Source organism: Leguminivora glycinivorella, chromosome 15, assembly GCF_023078275.1.
Source record: "Leguminivora glycinivorella isolate SPB_JAAS2020 chromosome 15, LegGlyc_1.1, whole genome shotgun sequence".
NCBI lineage: Eukaryota > Metazoa > Arthropoda > Insecta > Lepidoptera > Tortricidae > Leguminivora > Leguminivora glycinivorella.
This window is the reverse complement of record NC_062985.1, coordinates 15,022,721-15,050,157: the sequence shown is the minus strand read 5'-3', so window position 1 is coordinate 15,050,157 and position 27,437 is coordinate 15,022,721. Positions and strand designations below refer to the sequence as shown.

Below are 27,437 nucleotides of genomic sequence, written 5' to 3'. Positions count from 1 at the left end.
CTGTGGCATCGTAGCTCCCGAACGGATGAACCGATTTAGATTTGGTTTTTTTTTGTCTGAAAGCTGAGTTAGTCGGGAGTGTTCTTAGCCATGTTTCATGAAAATCGGTCCACTATGTCGCGGTCGGGGGTTTTTTCAAAATTTTTATTTTGTTGTTGGGTTATTATCTCATGTTGTGACGTTTCACATAAATATCTGTTCATTACAATGGTTCAAGGTTTCTACAAATGATAACAGTCGGACTAAGCTTTCTATAGATAGCACTGTCACCATAAAAGTAACAATTTGTATGAAAATCCGCACTATTTGGGACTTGTGCTTGTAACTATATTATGTTCTATTCAAATCAGTGAACGAAAGTGACATCGAACCAATAACGCGTGTGTCATAATTTCAGAAAGACATCGAATCACAGGCAACAACCTGTCGAACTAGACGGACTTGTTTCGAAGTTATTTCAAATCGTATCGAATGATTGTCATTATGACATCAAAACATACATACTTATAATCACGCCTGTATCCCATAAAGGGGAGCACATGAAATACTCAAGTTTCAGTGCCACTTTTGGCAAAAAGGGGTTGAAAGAAATCCAAATATTGACATTGCACTGACAGGTTGCCAGCCTCTCGCCTACGCCACAATTTAACCCATATCCCACAATCGACTTCTGCGACACCCACGGGAAGAAAGGGGGTGGTGAAATTCTTAACCCGCCACCACACGGGACAACTCAAAACAATCCACATCAGAACAATATACAGTTATAGGTGAAAAACTTAGGTAGTCACCTGTTGTATGTGTGAGTGACGTGTTCGAATAGAGAACACATATTTAAAATTAGTAACACAAACAAATCAAACGCCTATTCGAACACGTCACTCACACATACAACAGGTGACTTTCTTAAATTTTTCACCTATAACTATATTATAGGCACTTTTTCTGTTGTTCTAATGTACTCTCAAACTGGGTACCTATAAAGCTAAGCCATTTGACGCCTAGCTGTAAGAAATCCAATTGTCCTAAATAACCTTCCCCTTAACCAAAACGTTATCTTAATTGTTTCAGGTACCCGGCGGATAATTTCATTAAAAGTGTAGCAATCTATTGGGCAAATAAATTACTTTTATTGCGCCACATAAATTACAGACAGTCGATGTCATAAAAAAGTGTGCGCCATAACTGTCTTCGTTTATCTGGCTACGTTTGAGAACTGTGCTGTGTTTGTGATGTTGGCCATAAAAGGCGGCGTCGCCGATACTATACGTAGTGGGGATGGGGTGGGCCCATAAAATGGAGTTATTTCTCTGCCGCGACAAGATGCTTTTGACTCTGTACTTCGCGCTGCTTCTCTGGAGGATCGACTACGTAGTCGAAAGCACGAAAGGTAACGTGGTTTTTGCTTTTGCGATGTTATTTTTAGCCTTTTTCGTTGGTTTATGTTACGATACTGTTATATTTATGTAACATCTACGGCTTGTATGGTTTGATTCATGTACTAATGCAATTTATTTTAAGGTGTGGCATGTAACACTAGCAAAAAAAAATAAAGGAAAGGCTTTACACCTCAAACCAATGTCTGTTCAGAGACTTGACATGATGACAATTTTTTTTAAGAAATCAAAAAATTCATAATAAGGGGTTGTTAAATAAATGTTGGCCTAAAATGAAATTTTGTAGCTTGTGTTACAGGTCACACGGAATAATTTAGTATAAGTATAGACTAATATTTCAGGTTTCTAGCTACATTTTCATGATATTGTAAAGAACTTTAACTAAAATTTGAGCTGAAACATTGTACGATGTCCAATATCAACGGCACCGTTAAATTCCTGGAATGGACAATTCAGCAGTAATTCCGTAATACCGGAGGCTTTCTGAATTAACTATTACAGCACCAAGCCGGTGCTACTCTATTCTATTTACTTAGAATTTCTGATGCATTCAATTTTGATGTAACAGATTTTTAAATGTATAAGGCGCTTTCGTTACATTTTAGCGTTAAGTAGGTTAAATTACGATCATAGTTTAATTTAATACCTTTATACGAAGTTTCAAGCTCATATCTCAGAATAAATAAAGGTAGATCCCCATACAAAATTTGAACACCCATTTCACCCCCTTAGGGAATGAATTAAAAAAAAAACCTTTCTTAGTGCGCCCCTAGACCTTAAAAGTAACCTACGTGCCAAATTTGGAATCTTTAGCACCAGCGGTTTGGGCTGTACGTTGATTTAAGCCAGTCAGTCAGTCAGTCAGTCAGTCAGTCAGTCAGTCAGTCACTCAGTCACTCAGTCAGTCACTCAGGACTTTGCCGTTTATATATATAGATGAGTAGTAACTTCATTACTGTATAAAGTTACTTCCAATTTCCTCCAACTTTGCCTACTTAGATGTGGTAACTAGGATAGCGAAAATGTTAAAATAGGAACGTTAAGCACGATACTTTATAATAGGTACCTGCATTATTAATATAGTTATTTACATAATAGGTGTGACAGGTCTGCACTTTTTTCTGTTGGACGCACATGTGGATTTTTGTTTACTTTTACACTTTCAGCCGATTAGGCGCAAGCTTTTTACCAGCAATAATTCAGTTAACACAAGTACCGATGCATTGAAATTACCTTCGAATCAAGAGATAACCTTTACAGCTTAACCTTGGAGAGTACGAAACAATAAACACGCGTTTACGGCGGCAGTAAAGCTGAGTCGAGGATACAAATCAGATTCCGTGACGCAAGCATAAAACATTTCGGCTGTACACGTTGTACAGAATGCGCGACTAGTCCGCGCCCCAGGGAGTGACAAAATGTAACGAAGCGCGCGCACCATCCTTTTACCCAAATACATTTTTCGCCTCGCAGGGCAACTTGTCTTCAGCTAGATTATTTATGTTGTCTCACCGTTTCCTTGCAAGGAATAGTAACGCGAATAAAATTAATAGATGTGACACCTTTGAAGTTGGGATAATATGTTTTGCGCGGCGGGGTTGCTATTTGTTGTTAAAAAAGAGAGTATCCTATTTTCTAGTTCAATTGTACAGTCAGCAGGAAAAAAAAATATTTTTGTTCGAAGGCCACATACATTTTTAAGAGATCTTATTCGTAAGACCGTGTCACATATTTGCAACCTTCGAAGAGTGACATATTATAATACAGCCGGTGACTGTACATATAGTCTGTGTCTTTAAATATTTAAATAAATGTAAACAAAACCTACCCTCAAAATAATTCTCAAGCCGCTTGACTTGAGGCTAAAAACAGTAAGTACACGATCATATAAGAAGGTTAAAAACAGGTCGCTCAGTGAAAATTGCACTTGGTAAGTATATGATCGGTTAACCGACAAAATTTGTAACTACTAATTTTAAGTACCTAAAAGTTATACAGAGTGGGGCCTGTAACAAAGGCGAAGAATTGAACTATAGGCTATTCTCCTTATACTGATCAACATTTGTTCAGTGACTTTTAAAAATTATGAAGTCTTTAAATTTTTTATTTTTCATACAAAATAAATATTAGCTTCAATGTACGCCATTATTGTTGTCATTGACGTTGTCTGTCACACTTTAGACTTAACAGAATTCGCAATACATTACCTCTTAGAAAAAACTTTCAAGGTTGATAAAAATCAAAATACAAGTTATTTTTAAAAGTCGCCGAACAAATGTTGATCAGTATAAGGAGAATAGCCTAGAGTTTAATTCTTCGCATTTGTTACAGGCCCCACTCTGTATTGGCAATATCACAATGAGTAGTAAATGTAGTAATAGTTCAGTTTACAACTGTTGTTTACCACAACTACCTACTAGTATATTCATGCGTTTGTAGTTGATATCCAGTAGGTATATAATTTATCAAAAGCAACTCTCATTATTTTAATTATTGGCCAAATATGTTAGTAACCATGAAATGTTATTCAGAGAAGACAAATTATTACATATTCCATAATTATGAGAGATAATAAAGCTAAATGAGCTGTCATAATTTAACTATTGAAAATAAATTATGATTTATCAGGTGTATTATATGAATGTCGTTTTTTAAATTTCTGCAGTATAATCAACTTATAATGAAATTACCTCGATATTCTGTTTTGACTTGTTTCACAAAGTACTTATCTTAACTTTTTACTTACAAGTAATGGGCGAAGTAATTTAATATTCTTCACTCTTTATACTTAGCCGCAACACAGGATCTTTATATACATACATTTTGATGTAACATTATATAAAAACGCTTTAAGCCTTCGCCACACATAAAGCGTTTTGATAGCGTAGCGTTAGCGGAGCGCAATGATAGCGGTGCGCCGGACGAACGCTGGCGTTCCGCTCGCAATCCGCGCGCATTCCGCTCGCAATCCGCGCTCGTTAGTTCCCGCCGGCGTCCGCTGGGCGCAACGCCAGCGTTCGTCCGGTACACCGCTATCATTGCGCTCCGCTAACGCTCCGCCTACGCTGTCAAAACGCGCATATGTGGCCGAGCTATCAGAGCCTTGTAACCATTCGACAACAATGTACTATATCACGCAATCCTTCGAGTTCCAAAGGCAACTTTTGTCATTGTTTCGCTAGCAAAGGATTTCCCGAACAAACGTTTTAGATCAAGTGAACTGCTACATCTTATTCGATCTCATGTAAATGAGCAACACGTTCCTCTTACGAGCATAATACCGTCTTTATTTTCTAAGTATGTTTATCAAACAACCTTAAATCAATCACGTATTCAATGAAACCGGTACCGGGAAGAGGCTGGGTTACCGAAAAACTCGGTCTGCGGGCAAAGCTTTTCACTAATTCTAAATTTAAATGCATGAGATCGAATGGATTTACGCAGAGGCTCCGGTGCGGAGTTTTCCGATTGCCAGTGCTTATGTATTTAGGAGAAAAATGGGAGCGTTGTACGAAGAATAGCGAGTGCAGTTTCAAATTGATTTTCTTGCAAGGATTTGTTCTATACGCAAGGTTTTCTTAGACCATAGATTAAATATAAGAAGAACGCGCGCATACACTACACCACACATAGATGGCGCCACAAAAAAAAAATCTTGTAGCTTTCGATTATACTTATAGATGGCGTTAAGTGATACTTTGGACATGGATTTATGGCTCGAAAGTGACACTTAACGCCAATCTACCAGTAATCGATGGCAACAATGCATTTTTTGTGGCGCCACCTATGTGTGGTGTAGTGTATGCGCGTTCTTAGGTGGTCGCATTTTAATGAATGGGATGGTATAATCTTCTTATGCTTAGACTAATGTATGCTTAAACTGAACTGAACCCCGTTGACGTTATTTGGATAGCCTTTGAAAAGACTATATAATATTAACTGCCAGCAGCGGCTGGTCCATACAAGCCGATTTCCACCGGCTTGATGCCTAAAATTGATTACTAGTGAAGTACCTAATGTTAAGGTAGGTTTCTTTTTGCTCAGTGTTGCCTAGCAGAAATTTTCACCAGCCACCACTGTTAACTGCTTACAGCCTTACATAATTATATGTAACGCAATAAATATTTCTAAACAAACTGTTCTGTCCGGTCATCTTTAATACTTGGTTATTAAAATATTGTGGACGGAGCTTTTAGTAACAAACAGAATAAAACACACGAATTTAAATAGGTAAAGTTTTAATTTAATTTACTTATATCCCGATATAATGCGTTTTCTGTAGCAGAATATTTTTCATTACTCACTACCCTTTTTTGTCGTAATTTTAATAAATACGAACCTAAGATTATCATGAGAGTTTAATTAACTGCAAGCAATTTCAGCCAGTCATCGCACAAAAAGAGCATTACCAAGCAATACCTATTTTTCCATATTTAATAACCAAAGGTCCCAACTGACGATAAGAAAGGAGTAGAACCCGCCATTTTGATAAATCAACTAGTGATGTGAACAGCGCAGATGTGTAGTGCCGCACCGCGTTTTAATAGCGAGCTGTCGTTGACACAAAGTGGCATTGTGTATTGCACAAACGAGCCACGGGGGTGAACAAAAAGTTCTTCTAATTGTTTGCACATTTCGACCCCTCGAGATTTGGCACGCGAGGGACGAGGGCTCGAAACCTCGCCTGGGGTGTTGGCATTGAGCGCGTGATAGATGAATTTTCAAATTCGATTTTGCTTTGGGTGTTTTGATACATGCATTCGGAGGTGATAGATAGGGTAATTTTGGTTGTGATATGGATCAAATTGATAACAATTTTATTTGGGAATATTGTGACGTAATCGAGGCTTAGAAATAAATAAGTAGCTATTGATTTTTGATGTCATGATCCTGTAATATTGGTGAGTAATCCATACTAATATAATAAATGGGAAAGTGTGTGTGTCTGTTTGTTTGTCCGTCCTTCACGGCAAAACGGAGCGACAAATTGTCGTGATTTTGTAAGTGGAGATAGTTGAAGGGATGGAGAGTGACATAGGCTACTTTTTGTCTCTTTCTAACGCGAGCGAAGCCGCGGGCAAAAGCTAGTAAAGAATATTCGTATTGTGTTGTATTGAACTGTAGTTAAAAGTATTCCTACTCTACTAAAAATGGTATTTTAGACACACAAATAGACAGATAGACAGACAAACACGTCAAACTTATAACACTCCGTCGTTTTTGCGTCGGGGGTTAAAAAAAACTTTCTTGACTTCACTTGATGTTTTAAGAAAGAAAAACAAAATTGTAGAGTGCACTATTTCGTATAGGTAGGTACACTAGTTGCGCTTCACAGCCAATACGATCGATTCTACTTATTCCCGATCTTATCTAAGCATGTTGCCGTCGCACATGTAGGGAGTTTGCGAGCAAAGACTTGGAAGGATTCGAAGCTATTGGAGATTTGATGAAATGGATGCTATTTTGTAACACATCATTTTCAGATAAGGTACAGTGGGACAATTTCGACTGGGGGACACTTTTAACTGATTCATTTTTTTCATGTTTTACAATGTTTGCAATATTAAATAGAGTGTCCACTGGTTATATATGGCACGCGGTTTCAGTGGATACATATGGAACTCAACTTAATAGTGTAATAATGGAAAAAATTTATTAGTTACAATTTCCCTCCAGTCGGGATTTGCCCCGCTATACCTTATTACTTCTTATTTTATTAATTACCTAGTGATTTTGTATGTAACCATTGATGTATATGTCAAAGTCTAAAACCCTATAGAATTAGCGCGTGTAATAAATAATTAAATAAAATTATAAGTAGGTGTGTACACATTATGTATACATAAAACCTGTCCCTCTTCTGAGCGTTACATATTGTCTAGGTGATAAAAAAAACGATTACTGTATTGAATACATTGAAATCGCGAAAAAAATCATTTCTTCCATTCTAAACATTGACATAAACGATTCTTCGATATATTTTCGACGAAAGATTTTATGGTAAGTCCCATTGCGAAAGTTGTTATGTCAACGACATTATCCAATCACTTCCAAGGCACACTTAAACATAAGAACATAACATCCGTATATTGAAAGTAAGAAACTATCGTATATCCGGTATACCTAAAACAATTCTGCGGTTGAAACTAAATTGTGTCCCTCGCAAAACCACACGAAACAAAAAGAATAAGCCCCTCCATTATCGATCACTTTCTCATCAAGAAAACAAAAAGTGCTCCAGAAAATAATTATACCGTGGCCGGTCTAATCGAAAATTGCACGCGTGTGTTTGTGAAGCCGTCTCTATTGTGACCATCATGGGCCATCGCCGGCCATTGTGCTCCAAGTGGCTGTTTCGGCCTCATTTTTTCCCGCCCGACAAAGGATTGTGTGGAAATGGCTCAGATTGTGATATCACTGATATCTCTTCTGGGATTGGTCAATTATCGTCTTGTGTTTATAGTACATAAACGGGCAATTAAATAACTTATAAGTGGCCAGTATTTTGGTTTTAAGGATCAGAAAAGAATCTCTAGTTTTGATTTTATTCGATATAAAGTTTCCTTTAAGAATATTTTTTAGATAAGCTGTGTTTCCAAAACTTCCCGCTTAGCGAGCTCTGCTATTAAAATTTTTATTCAAATTGAAGATAATATTACCTACTGCACTAGATGTACTATTTCATTTACATAATATTGATGTGTCAGAATACATTTGTACTTTAAGATATAGTGTAATAATGTTCCAATTATTCTAATTACTTTTTTACGTCTTCTGCGTTTCCTATTCCTCGAAAAAAACTCATTTCGTCCGTACCAACCACTTGGAAACCTGACTCTTTTAATATACGAAACGATTGCCAGATGGTCGTCAGATGACTTTTCAGCCTATCGGGGAAACGTGCCCTTTTAATTGTTGTTAATGGCCTAGAGGCTGCCCATCAAACTGGGGCGATGATGGGTTTGAACCCCAATAGGTAAGGGCTCTGGTAGGTTTCACCATAGTATTATTCAGTAATATCACAGAATATATACAAATACCTACCTAGTACAGATACAAAAGTAAGAAAAGAGTCACGGCATAAGCCGCCTTTTGGTAATATTTAAATGTAGAAATGAAAGAATTAATGAATGTTGAAGTGTAGAAGTTTCAAATGATATGTTACTCAATAAGAATAGCAAAAAAACTTACTGTCACTTTTATGTCGATAAGTAATCATGAAATATTTTCAGATACCTATCAACGTTTTGCATTACTTTCTTACTTTGCAATATTGTGTAATAAACAGTAAAACTACTTCTCTTTTTAAGTTGAATGATTAAATATTGTTAATAAACTTATTTTTTACTAAGAACTATAATTTAGGACATCATATTGTATTTGTATTTCGTCAAACAGTTCCTGATTGCGAAGTATTTGAGGTAAATTGGTTTGTTTACAATTATTTCATCAGGCTAGGACATAAATAGTTAGTAAATTGAATGGGACACGTAACTCATAATTTATATATTATCATATTATGTACCTGTAACGTGTCGATGTACAGTCGCCGTGAACAAGATTTTTTTTTATTATTATAAAGGGGCCTACTTTTGGCCACAGACTAGCCAAAGGCAAAGACGTTGCCTACGATGGAGTGAGAAGATCACTCTTGATCGCACGAAAAGAAGACTCCATAAATATCTGACGCGGCTCTTATGACTCCAGAAGTAAGATTGTTTCAGATATTTTGCCGCCTTTTTTGTGCGATCTTATTGCTCGTGACTGTATTATAGTTATTATTAATATTTTTAACCGACTTCAAAAAAGGAGGAGGTTCTCAATTCGACTGAATGTTTTTTTTTTTTTTTTTTTTTTTTTTTTTTGTATGTATGTTACTCGATATCTCCGAGAATCGTGGACCGATTTTCAAAAATTTTTTTTTTGATCGAACGGGTATAACCCCGAGATGGTCCCATTGGCACCAAGTCGGGGTCTGATGATGGAATCTTGGAGAAATCGAGGTAACCCTTCAAATGTTATAGGCACATGTAATGTTTTTTGTGTATTTTTCAAAGGTACACCAGTATTTGCGCCTGATGGTAATAATTTTATGTGGCTGAGCTGATGATGGAAGGTGAACTCCTCAACGGTTAGGAGTTAAAGGACAATTCTTTCACTACTGTACATATATTCGGACTGATACATATAATATCACTAGGAACCACTAAAAATCAACAAATAAATTAACTTTTTAACAAAAAAATTTAAACCGCCTTCAAAAAAGCGTGTTACAAAACACGGAGAAACTAAAAAGCCAAAAATAATAAACCTTCGAATTCAGATTTCTTATCGGATTGCAATAATCTAAACATCCAAATTATAAACAAATCAATTATTTTTGGAGTCGGGGCCAGCCTGCGTATGGTTGGGTGGGGCAAACAGGAAATAGCAAGGCGACGAACAGGTCTGGTACCGACTACAAAAATAATTGATTTGTTTATAATTTGGATGTTTAGATTATTGCAATCCGATAAGAAATCTGAATTCGAAGGTTTATTATTTTTGGCTTTTTAGTTTCTCCGTGTTTTGTAACACGCTTTTTTTGAAGGCGGTTTTATTTTTTTGTTAAAAAGTTAATTTTATCTGAATCAGTCTAAGACATTTCCATGAAAAAATATACGCCCTATTTTATACCGAAATTATTATGTCAAAAGGGAATGTGATACAATGTCCACAAAACACAACAGCAATAGGTCAGACGAAGGTAAATTAAGGTTAATACAAATCTGTCGCTATACTAACAAAAGATGGGATATATTGATTTAAACTAACACGATCTTCACTCATATTACTAAATTAAAACGGGACTTAATCGCGTGTTGCAAGACGACCGGCATTTATGCCCTATGTCAAGGGAGTGACAGACAAGGTTGGTACCATACTAAAGAAGTATTCGATACAGACTGTGTACATGCCGTTGTCGAGGGTGGCGGGGCAACTAAGGTCAGCAAAGGATGTTATTCCATATCAGACGCCAGGCGTTTATAAGATTGACTGTAGCTGTGGTAGTTCTTATATTGGAGAAACCAAACGCACCATAGCGGAAAGGGTCAAAGAACATATCGCGGCGGTCAAAAAACGACAAATAAATAAGTCTGCGGTTGCCGAGCATTTGCTAGAGTCAGGACCGAACCACTGGATTGAACTGCATAATCCCAAAGTCCTTTCAACTGAACGTCTTTACTATAGCAGGAAAGTACGTGAAGCGATTGAAATCAGAAAACATCGTAATTTCAATCAAAATGAAGGGCAAGGGATTTCATCTTCGTGGAATCCAGTGATTGGCAAGTGTAAACGTGAGAAAACTTCCCGTCCCATACCATCGGATGTCGTGAGTGTTGTATGTAGGCAGAGTGGCAACCCTAGCGTAAAAGTGACTGATGACAATCAAGTGCGGGTAGTTCGAAAAACTCGTACAGCTAGAAGATGTTGATACAACTCCCAGCCAGTCTACCCGTGACCACGGACGTAATGTCATGTCCGAAACGTCGGGTTAAATATAAAACGTAAGTTTTACGCGATTAAGTCCCGTTTTAATTTAGTAATAAAAGATGGGATGTATAATGAATATCAAGATAGCCGAATAGGTATCTGTAGCGACCCTTCTAACTTCTGATTGATCTTCGAATTATTTATTTCACCCCTGACAGGGGTCGGTAATATACTAACACATAAATATACTCTGATAAAGGTATTTATTCGTGTCACGTATTAAATGGAATACTTAATATCTAAATGGCTGTTCTGAGAAACGATTTTGAGTTCCATTTGAGTTGTATTAAGTATAAGTTACTTATAGGTATATTATAATGCCTGGGAAAACGTTTTATGAATTTACGTAATATTTGCAAGTCATCTATATTGACATTATTGACGGAGAAAAGTTATGATGAAAATTTTACTGTATTTTATATTCAGAATATCGAGGTAACGTTATTAATCTGTATACTTAATATCTTAATGGCTGTTGTGATCCAATTTAGATCAAATTAGGTAAATTTCTAACACCTAACAGTTGAAATTATTATAGTTATAGTTATAACTATATTTATTGCTTGCGTGATGGGCACCCTGCCGAGGGGCCAGGGCCTGGAGGGTAGTTTTTAGGTTTATTTATTTTTATATAAGTTATAGTTTAAGTTTTTTTTGTCCACTATCTGTACTAATGTATAATCATAATCAATTTATTTAATAAAATTTCCATATTTATAACTATATTTATTTAGTTATAGTTATAACTATATTTATTTTGGAAAAAACGTAAACAGCATGTCAATGAATGAAAAAAACTGTTTTGATTTATTAGTTAGTTATCAAATCCAATCTCCAGTATCTTCTATTAGGCTAAGTACACCGAAAAAAAGGTTGATTATGTTCATAATTAAACTCCCGCTCCCCGCTGAAAGCGCCGACCACCCCCTCTCGGTTACCTCACAGTTACCGCCTGTCAAAAACGCGAACAGTCAACCTGTCATATCTCACTCATACAAGCATGGTACGCGTTCACCTACACGAGCTTAGAATTTGTGCTAGGAACGCGCCTCTTTCATATAATTGATCGCTAGTGTCCGAGATGTGGTATTATACAGGGTGAAATAAGGACCGTTCAAACTTTGCATAGTGATTTTTGAGATCATAATGAACAACTTTTACTATGGGACCAATGCTGAAATCGTGAAAAAAAACTGGCTGTCCCATAGAAATGAGCGGCATCATGACAGTCGAAATGTATGAAACAGCCAATTATTTTTTGCGATTTCAGCTTTGGTTCCATAATAAAATATGTGAAAATGACCTCAAAAGTCACTATGAAAAGTTTCAAACGGTTCTTTTTATTTCACTGTGTATAATCGAGTACTATTTATTATACTGTGGTATAATCGTGTACAGAGACAAACAAAAAAATTAGCCGAGATATAGGTACTACAATATGTTCACTTTCCGTTTTTTTATGAAGTGAACTGTGCGTATTCGAATTATGTTATTGACATTCATTTATTTTCGTTAGTTTCCACTAATGGTGGTTATTTACATTTCATATGAACCAAAAATAATTATTCATACATGCGTATTTTACAGTCGTTAGTCCGGAAATTCAATTTATAACAATAATTAGATAATAGTATTAACATAAATTTACGTCATCATTATATTACATCTTAGTGAAATTGTATGTATTTTTTAAAATGACATGCAATTTCGTGTCTATCGGACGCGCATACAATCTGTCTGCACACTATGTACAGTCAACCAATTGGAACCCTAGGCCACTCTACAACCATGTCAAAATGACAAGCAGTAAGAGATTTCTTACAAGCTGATTTATAACGTCACTATGACATAGTTCTACAGTGGCCTTGGGTTCCAATTGGTTGACTATGTACCTATGTAAGTACATAATCTACTTTACACTGATTGTTGGAATTTGACTACGTATGAAAGTAAAGAAGCAGTCACAAACATATACAATTCCAATAAAAATCGTATTAGCGCGATGCAGAATTCACCGTTCTCGGTACAGCGACATCTCATGTGACATTTGATAAACCGTTTTGTATGAAAGTACTCTACTGAAATAAAGCGGCAAACATTTATGTCAAAAGTGTGTAGGTAAATACTTTAGCTACCAATTATTATACAATATATAGACTAGTCAAAGTTATCCGCCAAACCGAACTGCCCTTAATTGTTTCCTCATTCCTAAACAAGGAAATAAACAGGGTGATATTAGTGGAACATATTCTTAACGCTTGCACCCCGGAATCTTATGAATTAGGGGCGGCAGCGCGGACAGAGATCACAGGACGCCCTCGCTATTACGTTTGGTATGGCGAATGCCGTCCATGTCCATTCAACCATGTAATATGTAATACCGTAGGCCGTAGGTACTAAAATAAAGTACTTGTTCTTATAGCTATAAGGTACGGTCAAGGTATAATAGTACATTGTACAACAAGGGGAAGAAGTTGAATATTACTAACGAGGGTAAGTTAATTAAATCGCGACAGCTTGCCGGAGCGATTTAAAGACTCTAGTTAGTAATATTCATACTCCCCGAGTTACACACAATGTTTTTCATCACACTCGCAATGTAAAAAATATGTAAATAGATGTAAAAAAGTTAAGTAAGTTACAAGAAATTTCATTATTCCCTTAGAAGAACGATTTTTCTATCACTCACGCTCCGCCTGCGTGCAATAGCACATTTAAAGTAAGGGTGTAATTAAAAATTTATAAAGTTTATTGCTTACACTTCGGTTATGGATACATATTTTGGAACTTTGTCCGCATCTATAATTAATACTACGCAAACCATTAAACGACCTCACTTACATCAGTGAGGTACGACGAAATTACTAAAAAAAACTAAGTTTTATATCACACTTAGACTTATATTGACCGGGATATAGACCGTGATTACCTTTTTGATTTTTGTCGACCTCCCGATATTTCGACGAAGGTGCATGCATCAAGATCACGGAAAACTGACGAAGGTGGGTGGATGTCAAAGTTGCGTAGACAACGCGCGATCTACCCTCCTTCGCGCTTTCAGCGTTACCACTGGTCGCATGTGAACTGCGTCGAAATATCGGGAGCTCGACAAAAATCAAAAAGGTAATCACGGTCTATTGGCTTCGTGCGAAGTGCATGGAGGGGGTAAGCAAAGCGATCGCAGTGCTTGCGGTGGTCAAAATCGACACTGATTGTGGTTGTCATCTATCAAAACTCATAAAATATAATACAATGTGGTGTAATGTTTGATATGGGGTATCAATGTTGTTTCGTTGTTAATTGTAAAAATAATGGCATAAATAGTCGTTGCACGTTCTATGCGTTTCTTAGAGCACATTGGAAATTGGATCAAAAAACTAAATGGATAGCTACGGTGAAAAGAAAACGTAAGTGACATGTCAAAACAAAACATTATAATAAATTATATTTAAGCTTTCTTTACCTAATATTGTTCAATACGCTGTTAGTATTTTTCCTACCGTAAAAGATTATGCTTAAAGATTCAGGCCTAGCCTGGGAATAGGCCCGTGTCGGATATTTCTGCGGCCGCGGACATGACTACGTACTTACGTTTAGATTTATTTTATATGGCATTAACGGGACGGAGGTTTAGCGAATACCATATCACTAGCTCGAAAAACTTGTACCATTACTCCTATGTTCTTCAAGATTCCCTATATGCCCTGCCAGCACCAATTTATTGACTCTTTCTGTAGTCTGGGGTTAGAAGTTTATACCGTGAGTAATGCTTTGGAAACTGATTTTTGGTATTATATCCTTGTCTTTATAATCTATCTACCTAAATTACACTTGAAATAGTATCTCTTGTTATTCGATTTATTTAAAATTAACGAAAAATCGTTAAAATATAGTGTTTGTTTACATGTCATTTTTTGACATTTTCCACTTCAAATTCACATGGTAGTGGGCGTAATTGTCGTGCACGTAGCCAATATCCCGGTCATTATAAGTCCACTGAAAATAACCGTGAATCATTCAAAACTCTTATGTCACATATAGTTTTTTAATGTTTAATGTTATATTCTGTAAAATGAAACAGTGTTTTTTATTTACTTAAATTGTGACAAATTCATCAGTTCATTCATACTGTCTCTACTGATAACAACTATCCATAATATGTACTTTCAATATATAAAATACCACAGGCTTAAAATATATCAGTCGTCAAAGTGTAAACATCGTAGATCTTCACACATAAGACAGTCTATACAAAACTAACCTAACTTGACCCTCCCTATTAGAACATCGATACAGCGAATCCGGGCCAACAGGGAATCCATTTAAAGGTGTAATAAATCACTTGCACTCTGTATTAAACTCTGTTAGGGGCAGTTGGGGGCAGTCGGGCGTATTGTCTGCGCCTGCTATAGATTACTGCCTGTAGAGAGCGCTTACAATCCGATCGCACAGTATGTATGTACGTAGGTAGAAGATACGTTTTACCATACCCAAATATCGTATACAATTTGACAATGCAATCAAACAGCCTTGATATGCAATTACAATAAAAAATATCATTAGCGCGATGTAGAAAGCACCGTTGTAGAAAGCACAGCGCCATCTCATGGGATTTATGGTAGACCGTTTCATATAATATTATGTCTAATAAATCACTTGCAATCTATAAATTTCTACTCTTTTTTTCCAAGCTTGCCTCTGTCACAATAAAGTAATACAAACCTGTCACATAAAGTATGAATTTATAAGTGCGAGAGAGATGAAACACGAAACATGTCGAATGTACTAAACCCTTAGAGGGATCTATGTTAACTAACTACCTATAAACGCGTTGCCCTGAGAACTAAATTTTAATAAAATCAAGACTATAAATACATTTAAATGGTCATCTTTTTTATGCTTATTCTGCTTCTTTTATAATTTACGTTAAATGCAATATATGGCAGTTATAAAAACACTCACTAGGTACTTTAATTGACAGTCATTTTACTTCAAATATATTTACATGACATACGATGTTGCAGGATTAAAACCATCCCATTCACTACCTTTTATGCATCATCTAATGAATTCATGTGATCTGAATGGATTGCAGATGTGCGATTCGATTTAGGGAACGTCTAAATATATCTATATTTCGATAGTCGTTAATGATGCGTGGCAATAATCCAGATTACGGGGCGGAATTAGGGATTGCAATTGCTGGATCCAGCATCCAGCAATCCAGCTGGATCCAGCGCATTTTTCGGTCTGCTGGATCCAGCTGCCAGCGCTGGATCCAGCGCTGCGGATCCGCAAATAAAAAAATCTGCAATAAAATGCGTAATTAACTTTAATAAACTTACCTATTTTACGTCATGTTTAAAACGGTTCCGCGTTCCCGCGCGTAGCCCGTGGCCGCTTAGCACAAAATAATTCTATTTCGCTACAATTGTGTATTTTATTCAAAAACGTAAGTAGTTTAAAACTGTATTATAACTACTGAAGATCTCAAAATGTATTTATAGTATTTAATTATTTACTGTCACCGTAAAATTTCTTTATAGATCAGAATATTGATTGATGTTTGTCTACGTATAATACACCTACTTAGAGGTTTATTTTTTCATAAATATTAAGTAAGTTAAACTAAGTACTAGTAAGTACATTAGTAATTTTCAATGTGAACTAGTGAATGCCCAAATGTTGTGCCAAAAAAGCAGGCCATGTCTGGTTGATAGCATTATTTGTGTACCTACTTATTGTAGTACCTTCCCATCATCGTTGTTACACTTTCAATGACTTTTTTATTTATGTATCTTGCTATAAGAATTAAAAATGGTTACAAAAACTAATGCCAACTTTTAACAAATGAATTTTAATTTTTCTTCCCTGTTAGAAGGGAGCAAAGTAGCAGTTTTCTGTTCACGGACTATGTTGGCAGTATATTCATATAATATGACAGAGTCCAGTTAGAGGCGACGACGAGCGAAACGAGGAGGAGCGTGTTAGGTTGACCGTGAGGAAATGAAATGTAATAACAATAAAATAAAAAATATTCTTGTAAAAAGAGTAAGTAGGTAACTATTTAAAAATATATATACGTAAGTAAAATACGTAATTGCATCCCTGTCAATAAATTTAGAAGTTCATAGGAGACTCAGTACTGCATATTTTTCGAAATACGCCATAGATATTGTCGGTGTTCAATAAAACATTTGGTATATACAATTAACAACTAGTTGTATATTACGTCAAGTAAAACATTAGATAACATGAAAGTTTGTTTTTTAAAAAAAGGCCTTTTGAAAAACACTAAAAACGGCCAAGTTGGTAGGTAAATGCAAGGTTGGCAAATTAAAAAAAAGAAAACAATATGATAATTTGGGAAATGAACATTCGGCGGAATTTCCGCGAAACGTGCGTTGGGAAGTGATATTCGGTCATACAATTTTCGGAGATAAATAAGAGAACCGTTTTAAGTTTTTTTTTTATAAATTATGCTGACAAAATTGCGCGTTTTCATCCTTCCTTTCACTATTTCAAATAATTTTAGTAATAACAGCCCTATAGTAAGGCAAAATGTATTTTTTTTTGTCATTTTTTCTACCTGCTGGATCCGCGCTGGATCCAGCTGGATTGGCGCCGATCCAGCAAAAATCCAGCTGGATTGAAAATACTGCTGGATTGCAATCCCTAGGCGGAATCTATTTTGTTCCGATCCTCTTGTCTGTTTTTGTCATACGCTTTGAATAATGATCCCTATGGTGGCTAGTTTTTATACACAGTGTAAAAAGACGAAACGTCATATAAATTAAACTTTTACTACGAAATGGTTTTTTGATAATAATTTGATATTATCAATGAATTATGGGGCGAGAATCGATGAATCTCTCTTGATACGGAATTTTATCGGAATAACTCGTTTTCCTATAAGCGTCGAATTTCAATAGAATGATGCCCTGAGAGACAAGTTAATAAATAATTCCTATGTTTATCGAGATACCGATTGAATCTCGAAGAAATCATCTGAAGACATTTTTAATAATAAAATTAACAGCATTTGCACAACGGAAAAGCTAAACGTACTTTCTTATTTGACAATTTACAATTTATTTACCAGAGGCTATTATTTAAAAGCTGCATGATATTATCTTTATTTACATGAACATATTTATCCATACTATACTATACTATACTATACTATATACTATACTATACTATACTATACTATACTAATATTATAAATGCGAAAGTAACTCTGTCTGTCTGTCTGTCTGTCTGTCTGTCTGTCTGTCTGTCTGTCTGTTACGCTTTCCCGCTTAAACCACGCAACCGATTTTGATGAAATTTGGAACAGACAATCTTTAGACCCTGAGACAGAACATAGGCTACTTTTTATTTCGAAAAAAAGGGATGAAAGGGTTGAAAAAGAGGTTGAAAGTTTGTATGGGATTTCTTAATTTTAAATGATAAAACCATGAAACTTTATATTTTAGCACTTGATAAGAAATCATTAAACATATATTTAAAGTCACATACAGGTCGAACGCGATTAATTAACATTATTTTTACCTTTAAAATAAACATGGTGGGAAATAAACATTAACTAAAAGCGGGTAGATTATATTTATTTGTCTACCCCGAACATTTATATAAATTAATATCGGGTAGTTTTGTGTTGTTTACATCTCCGGTGACATTTTGCTGGGACGTCAGTCTTCCGCGGCCACGGCCAGTGCAACCTGGCCGAAACGTTGGGAAAAAAGGTAAAAATAATGTTAATTAATCGCGTTCGACCTGTATGTGACTTTAAATATGTGTACAAAGCGCGAGAACTTAAAGTGTTATATCATTAAACATCTTGATAAGGGATAGGGATAGGGATAGCGATAGGGATAGCGATAGGGAAAGCGATAGGGATAGCTATAGGGATAGCGATAGGCATAGCGATAGCGATAGCGATAGCGATAGCGATAGCGATAGCGATAGCGATAGCGATAGCGTTAGCGATAGCGATACGGATACGGATACGGATAATATGGGTATCGTTAGCGGGATACGGATAATCGGTCGGCGGTCTCTTACAATCAATGTGCTCTAAGACGATCGTTGTTTGCTTGCTTGAAGATTACGTTTGCGATAAGTATAAGCAAAATGTAAAAAATTGTAAGGGATAATAGAAAAAAGTACTTTTTACCCACCGATCATAGTGTCGAAATACGGGCTATGTGGGATGTTTATAAAGGTTTCCCCAGCGTATATAGAACTACCTACGCTGTGGTCGATGTGTAATATTTCTGCAATCATTGCAAGCAAAAGTATTATGTGCAATCGAAATAATCGCAGATAAATATACCTACAGAGAAACCTACGGATCCAAATGAAAATCTTAATGAATACTTTTATTACGCGGGCGAAGCCGCGGGTAAAAGCTAGTATAATTATATAAGAAACTAAGACTAAACTTAAAAGCTAGCTAATGTCTAAAGTAGGCCCTTGAGGCATTGTACCAAGGATACTGGCGACAGCTCTTCGGTCACCAGTTACCTCAACCAGACGCTTCGCGATTTCTGTGAACTGCATTAATTTTGTATGTAAGAAAAGCCTGGTGATCACACATTACATCGAAATAATTCGCTTAGGTACATATTTACAGTCGAATTTTTTAGAAAATGATGCCCTATTCGGAGCATCAAAGCCATACGCTGAGATGAACAAGGTAAATAATTCATGAGTTAAGAGAGATGACCGATTATTTTCGATGAACAGAGCCCATCAAAAAGCCGAGAGAAATTTAAAAAAAATCTTGAAATCCTCTTTAGACAAATGATTAACAGCATTTTTCACAACGGTAAAGCTCAACACAGTCGCTTATTTGAGAAGCAATGTGGTTCGCCAAAGGGTATTGTATTTAAAGTTGTATTCGTTCCGTGTATATTGCAAAATAGTAATAATATTGTGGTGAGCATACATTTTACATGTATTTCATTCACTTATAAGGGTCGAATTTTCGAGAAAATGATCCTATTCGGAGCATCAAAGCCATACGCTGAGATGAACAAGGTAAATAATTCCTGAGTTTAGCGGGATGGCCCATTATTCTCGATGAACAGCCCATCTATCAAGTGGTGGGGCTTTCAGCGGCCATAATGAACGTGCACCTAAATATCCACGGCTAACTCGCCGTGAAATATCGACCAAATTGACAAGTTTATTAAAAAAAAAAAAAACACTTATTATAAGAAAAAAAATACAAAAATAATAACAAGGCATTTTTTTGTGGCGTCATCTATGTGTGGTGTAGTGTATGCACGTTCTTAGGCGGACGCATTTTAATATATGGGATCGTATGATCTTCTTATATTTAATCTATGTATTTCTGTGAAAAACCTGTGCGCGCTGGGACCCCGTGGATCTAGAGTTTCACCGCAAAATGTACAAGTTATGTTTTAATTTTACTGTGACGGTGTAGAGTGTTATTGATTTTAAAATACTTCCATTTAGTTATTGTGTTTTCAATAAAAGAGAAAAAAAGGAATTCAATTATAAAATATTTTATTTGGGCAAATGGATTCAAAAGGAAAACTGAATCGAAATACACTTACCTACCCGAAATACCTGGTGATCAAGGTACCTTCAGTATTAAAATCATTCGAGTTCAATTTAAATATTTTATAAAGGGTCACTGTAGGTTGAGTTGAAAATGCTCGATATAATTAGGTGTCACTCCGTTTTATGGAACATTATCATCATCAGGAGTTTTCGTTGTCAGATTAGCGCAATTCAAATAACAGTTCTTTCATTTAAGCCGTTTTTTTTAATTTATTTATTTATTCACAAAAAAACTTATAATTAACAGTTTACAGGAATCCTCGCCAAACTGTAACGTTTGATGGCGAGAGGCGCTCATTGTTCTAGATTTTAGTTAATTATTAAATTTATTTTCGTTATGCATGCTCCACTCTTCACAAAAATCTCTTCTTAATCATAGTAACTTTGTACTTTATTTTATATTTCAGGAATTATTGCAGCTGATGACATGTAAAAGTGCCCCTATGGCCTACTTGCTGAATAAATGTTTTTGATTTTTGATTTTTTTTAGAAATACTTTAAATTCTCGCGGCTCTAACTCAATAAAAATGTTACATCGCGTTCGACCAGTAAGTGATGTTAAATAGTTCTTAAAAAAAACCGACGCGGTTAAGGCCACTTGCACATTCCAAATTCAGTTACAAACCCGGTGTTTTTAATTGTACTTTCATTGCACTTTTATCCATTACAATCTCAGTTAGTTTGCTACGTGCATTTGTAAACCAGTAGTTATATTTCTCAAAATATTATCTCTATTATGTTAAATAGCTTGACCACGTGAGCACGGACATTAGCACTCCAACTAATGCGAGTGCGTTAATGACGGGCTAATCAACCGTGCGCGAATAGTATTCCCAAGCGACTCTTATATGTATTGAACTAGGTTTTTTCCCGCGGCTTCGCCCACGTACTAATATAATCTTGTTTTCCCATACAAACTTTGGACCCCCATTCCACTCCCTTAGAAGGTGAATTTAGAAAAATCCTTTCTTAGTGCTCCTCTACACCTTATAAGGAACCTTCGTGTCAAATTTAAATAAACGCGATATGTATGAACTCGCAAAAACACACTTTAGCCTCGAATGGTACCTTGGCTACAGGTTCAGGTAATAAAGCGTAGGTATTTTGTCGTTTTGAAGGCAAGTAAAGGATCTGTTACGTTAGTAACTTAAAAATCAACTCGTTGAAAAATTGACATTGAATGTTTTAGAAGTCATGACTAGGGTTGCCTATAGAAAAAAAAAACAAATGTTTTTTTTTTCAGAATTATAAAAAAAAACATAAAAAAAAAACAAGCATCATGTTTTTTTTTCTAAGTATGTTTTTTTTCAGATGAACAAATAATACGACAATAACGGTTTTTCGTGATTTGTAACGTTTCAATAACAATAATGTACATTTTAATTAGATAAACAAGTATGCAAACGTTTATTGGGGAAAAACCAGAAATTAAAGTTCTTAAATTTAATTCGTTTAATAGTTAACATAAAGTCTAAAAAACCGTATAAAAGTATTAACTGTTTTGCAAATTTTGAGATTTCGTCCTTTAGAAAAAAAAACATACCTCCTACTCCAGAAAAAGAACTGTTTTTTTCACGGTTTTTTTTCATATTTTTTTCAAGCCAGATAAAAAATCCGTTTTTTTGTAAACCTAGTCATGACATAACAACATTTTACTGGACAGTCACGATCTAAGGAAAATATCAATCTCTTGTATACAGCTAAACGGTTATACCAAGGTTATACACATTTTGGATTTCTAAAAACATATCGCGAGTTGGTAATACACGATCTGCCGGCCGAAGTGACAGTCCGGCTCAGTGGCGCCACTAGAGAAAAGCGATAGGACCTAGCCACGAAGCGTAAGAGATTGTGACATTGGCTAGTTACCCAGTTCGGTTGCGGTGTCGGCAAAATTATGCAAATTTGTTTAGTTGACTGCAGCCCCGTATATCATCGCCATTGCCATTAGCTGATAATACGCTCGTTATGACTTTAGTATTTACGGTAAGTATAGTATCGGGATATTTGATTAGTAACCATTTCAATGATGATGGCGAATTGTTATGGAGCAAAATTTACACCCCACAAGTACTATTTAAACGAATACCGTGACGTTCACACGGGTGCACCGACCGAGCGAATGCTGCCCTTGCTCAACTCAACCTCAGCACCCACAGGTAGGTTTAAGGTCTATTTGAGAGTTGACTCCGAGCTTTTATTTGTACCAAAAAAACATAGACCAAACAAAGCCTTTTGAGCTTTCCGAATCACTAATCCCGCGAAAACCTACAGTTTTTACCAACTATTACGCTGATGACTCGATCACAGTCGAGCAGCGGTCGGCCGTTCATTACGCCATCGTCCCTCTAATATACGGCCCTCATTGTCGCTAACTAACAACAGTCCATTCTGGCTAACGGCCGCGTTACGGCCTCAACGTCCGGCCATACACTTCGGGACAATAAAACCGTGGTTCGAACGGTTTGATAAGGGAATTATTGAGTGCCGCGGAAGTAGAGAGGGGTCTGACTTACATTTCCAATGGGTACTTTTACCAGAGTGTGTTAAAAATACAAAAAATCTGTTAAAAACGTTGCATGTGAAGCACGTGGACTATTTATTATAGAAAGAAAAGACGTTTTTTACTACAAAATACACATACTTAAGTATAACTAGCTTAAACTAATTTCACATAACAATGGGTTCTGCTAAATGGTCATTACTAAGCTGGGTGTCTCGGTATAAATCACATGGCCCACTCCATGATGCTAGTTTAGATAATATATGTTAGTTAAAGTAAAATTAACAATGCACAAGCATATGTAAGACAGCTACTTATACTTACCACCCCGCAATAGCGCGGGAAATAGTGTCATACATAGGGTGCAAATTTTGGTAGGTATCGAAAGAATTCACTTGGCATAGATAATATACGTAAAGCTAAGCTAATCAAGCCTGGTAGCCACTTTACGTCTACTACATTTTGTGCTAAGTGAATTCTTTTTACATCTCAATCAATCAATCAATCAAAATATTCTTTATTCAAATAGGCTTACAATAAGCACTTTTAAATTGTCAACAGTGTACAATATTCATCTTATTCTAAATATCAGAGCAATTTATTGGTGCAATAAACAATATTGTTTTAAAACTACATTGATTTAATAAAATGATATCAATCTAAATTGTATAAAAAAATACTAGTATAAAAACTTCTAGAATAAATTCTAAATGTCAAAAAAATTGTATAAAAATACATTGAATTATCAATAATTATCATCATTAATAAGCTATATAATTAATGGTTTTCAACAATACTTGTATCCCACGGTGTTTCATCATTCATGTAGTCTTGTGTGCTGTAGTAGGCTTTAGAGATCAGTATACGCTTTACATAATGTTTAAATCGATTAAAAGACAGTTCAGTGATGGCATTAGGAAGTTTGTTATAAAATCTTACACAATTACCCATGAATGATTTTTTAATTTTATGGAGCCGAGTGAAGGGCACTGCAAGCTTATGCTTATTTCTAGTGTTTATATTATGTACATCACAGTTTTTCTTAAATTTACAAATGTTTTTATGTACATACATAATATTCTCATAAATATATTGACAATGCACTGTCATTATATTAATGTCCTTAAACTTATCTCTAAGTGAGTCTCTATGGTTCATTTTGTATATTGCTCGAATAGCCCTCTTCTGCAGAACAAATATGGTATTTATCTCTGAAGCACTGCCCCATAGTAAAATACCATATGACATAATGCTGTGAAAGTAACTAAAATAAACTAATCGAGCTGTTTCCACGTCTGTTAACTGACGGATCTTGCTCACTGCAAATGCTGCAGAGCTCAGTCTATTCGAGAGGGTAGCAATATGGGGACCCCACTGAAGTTTAGAATCTAAAGTTATGCCAAGAAAAACTGTACTATCTACCAGTTCCAATTCCTCATCCTTCACAACGACACTTGCTTGTTCATTTTTAGCATTACTCGTTACAAACTTAATACATTTAGTTTTTTTCTCATTTAACAATAAGTTATTAACACTAAACCAATTAACTACTTCGGAAATAGCATTGTTTACATTTTCACAAGTTTGTTGCTGACGTTTGACTTTGAAAATAAGGGAAGTATCATCTGCAAACAATACTATATCATGGTGGGTCTTTACAAGATATGGCAGATCATTAATGTAGATATAGATCTCCCATGCATTGGGTGACATGACTTCTCGCACTACAAGTAGCGAAATGTGGTAATCGGTTACAAGCTTCCCTTGTCAGCTGGTGGCAAATATTTCGCTCTCGCATAGGTCAGGTGCCGTAGCGAAAACGTTACGCCGCGAAAGGTAGTCTTGCTCTGTCGTGGCAATACGTATGGTCGATAAAGATAGATATCTACGAGCGTTTCGTTTCGTGAGCGTTTGTGCCAGTTGGCTAAGTACCCTGTTTAGCCACCAAACGCGATGTTTCTCGGACATTACACCATAAATTATTTGAAATAGACGCTAAGTCCAGTAGGTTATGACTTTTTATTTTGCGTTATATTTACCACGGCTCATGAAAGCCTGATGTATTATTCCAAATAAATGTGGATTAGTTATTTTTAAAATCGGGACTTAATCGCGTATAACTACATATTAAACTAACCTCCAACGTTTCAAGGACGGCGTTGTCCCCGTGGTCTCGGAGAAGACTGGCTTGAATGTAGTTATACGCGATTAAGTCCCGATTTTAAAAATAATTATGTGTAATAATCGTGAAAGTTTAATTCAGTGAAATGTGGATTATTTTCTAAATATACTTAATACATATTAATTAGAATTGAATTTGATACATTGTAATTATAGTTTATACATTCAATTAATTTATCTCCAACCGGTTGAAACCACATAAATTGATTAGGCATTAGGTAATAATATTACTTATATATTATTTGGTCTAGAAGGTATATATTAATGTACATATAATTATATTTGACACGAGGAAGACCTTGATGCGTGGACTAAATAGTTGGCTATACGTTAAATAATTTTGGATTTAATCATTTTTTTTAATTATTAATTCAAATATGTTTCAAAATAATTGGGTATAACCAAAAGAAATGTATACTTTTCATAGGGTTTAGTACTCTTTTTCTAAAAGTATGCAATTAAATTCAAATATCTATTTAACCTTAATATTTAGGTACGACGTCTTGACATCTTGACGTCTTTCGTGAAGATTGGCCAAACATTGTCTTAAACCGAGACGCGTGGAAGAAAGAGAGGGGAGACCTTTGCCCAGCAGTGGGACATAACAGGCTAACAAATAAATAATAATAATAAATAATGTTTTTTTATTTTACTTTTATACTCATATTGTAAAAAACCTAGCATAAGAAAAAAGATAAATAAAGGAAATAATAAATAATTTAGGTACTCCTATCCTATGTTGTTTTAGTTCATGTCGTCGCATATAGTCTGTAAACCTTAAACCGTCAGTATAGTCTGTTAAACCTTAATTGCATTTTGAAGTATCACTTTGTTTACAATCATGATTAATGTAACCGCTCATTACGATGGGTGGCGCTGAAAGCATTCGGAATAGATTGATGGCATGTAAGAGCGGCCATTAAAATCGCGGAGAACTTTACGTGCGCGCATTAGTAAAGTTATTGTAAGCTTTATAATGGGTCCGTTTTTATTTTATGGATTTTTTTAAAAATGTGGTACAGATTTTGATACTTATAATGTTGAAATAAAATTGGAAGTTATTTTTAAGCTTTATGACAGCGTTGGAAAAAAAATCTGATTGGTTATTAAAATAAATTAATAGTTTAAAAAACACTATAAAACACGCTTTTATAAATGCACGTAAAAGCCAAAAATAAATTATGGATCGTTCAAGTTGTCTCTATTTGTGAGCTGAAGTTTAAAAACTATGTGCTTTTAATTATAATATTTGATTGTAAAAGCGTGGGGCGCTGGAACAGGAAAGACTTTTTGTATAACTTGCTGATAAATCAAATTATGCTATGTTACGGGAAGGAGGTTACACAGATTGACGCGCTAACTGCAGGATGCAGAGTTCTTGTTCGTGGACGAGATATCTTTGGTTCTCTTTGGTAACCCTTAGGCGGCATATGTAAACGTTATGTTCTTATGCAACTTCATTCGCCAGGAAGTTCGGATTAGTATTTGTTTACAAGAAAGTCTTTCCTGTTCCAGCGCCCCACGCTTTTACAATCAAATATTATAATTAAAACACATAGTTTTTAAACTTCAGCTCACAAATAGAGACAACTTGAACGATCCATAATTTATTTTTGGCTTTTACGTGCATTTATAAAAGCGTGTTTTATAGTGTTTTTTAAACTATTAATTTATTTTATACTTTTTAGTCATTAATAATGAAATACTTTTAACATTTATACATAAATTTATTTCAAGTAGGCGGATTTTACATGCCATTTGTGGCTTAACGTGTACTTATTGCTAATTGCTACTTAATAATAACTAGCGGCTACCTTCTTATTACGGTATTATCATAAAAATGTTTATACCTAGTAAGTTATCCGTAAAAGATAGACAATATAGACATGTGCCATCGCGGACTTTTTGAAGACATTAGAGAGACATACTTTCGCCATACATTGTTTTGAAGCTCTCAGCTAGTGGGATTTTGTTTGACTCGATTAGAAAATATTGTCACATTTCAACTAATTCAAACAAAATTTAAGTATTTCTTTTTTGTAGAGCCCCCCTTTATTTGCTCTTAAGGGTCACAGGAAAACCATTACCCAACTTATTTTAAATACAACGTTGATCTTTCTTTTATGCGGGGGGCTTCGCCACCCGAGCCCCTCTTTGTTTGCTCTTAAAGGTCAAAAGACAACGCTAACCCAACTTATCTTAAATACTACGTTGATCTTTCTTTCATG

General features: G+C 35.5%; 1 protein-coding gene across 1 annotated transcript in view; it reads left to right on the top strand.

Annotated features, from left to right (window-relative positions):
- The first annotated feature begins 1,072 nt into the window (after window positions 1-1,072).
- Window positions 1,073-27,437, top strand: part of LOC125233914 (protein CEPU-1-like) — a 116,099-nt gene continuing 89,734 nt past the window's right edge. Inside the window, exon 1 of the mRNA XM_048140086.1 lies at window positions 1,073-1,390. Within this exon, the coding sequence (XP_047996043.1) occupies window positions 1,279-1,390 (112 nt within the window). The 5' untranslated portion in view covers window positions 1,073-1,278. The remainder of the gene's footprint in view (window positions 1,391-27,437) is intronic.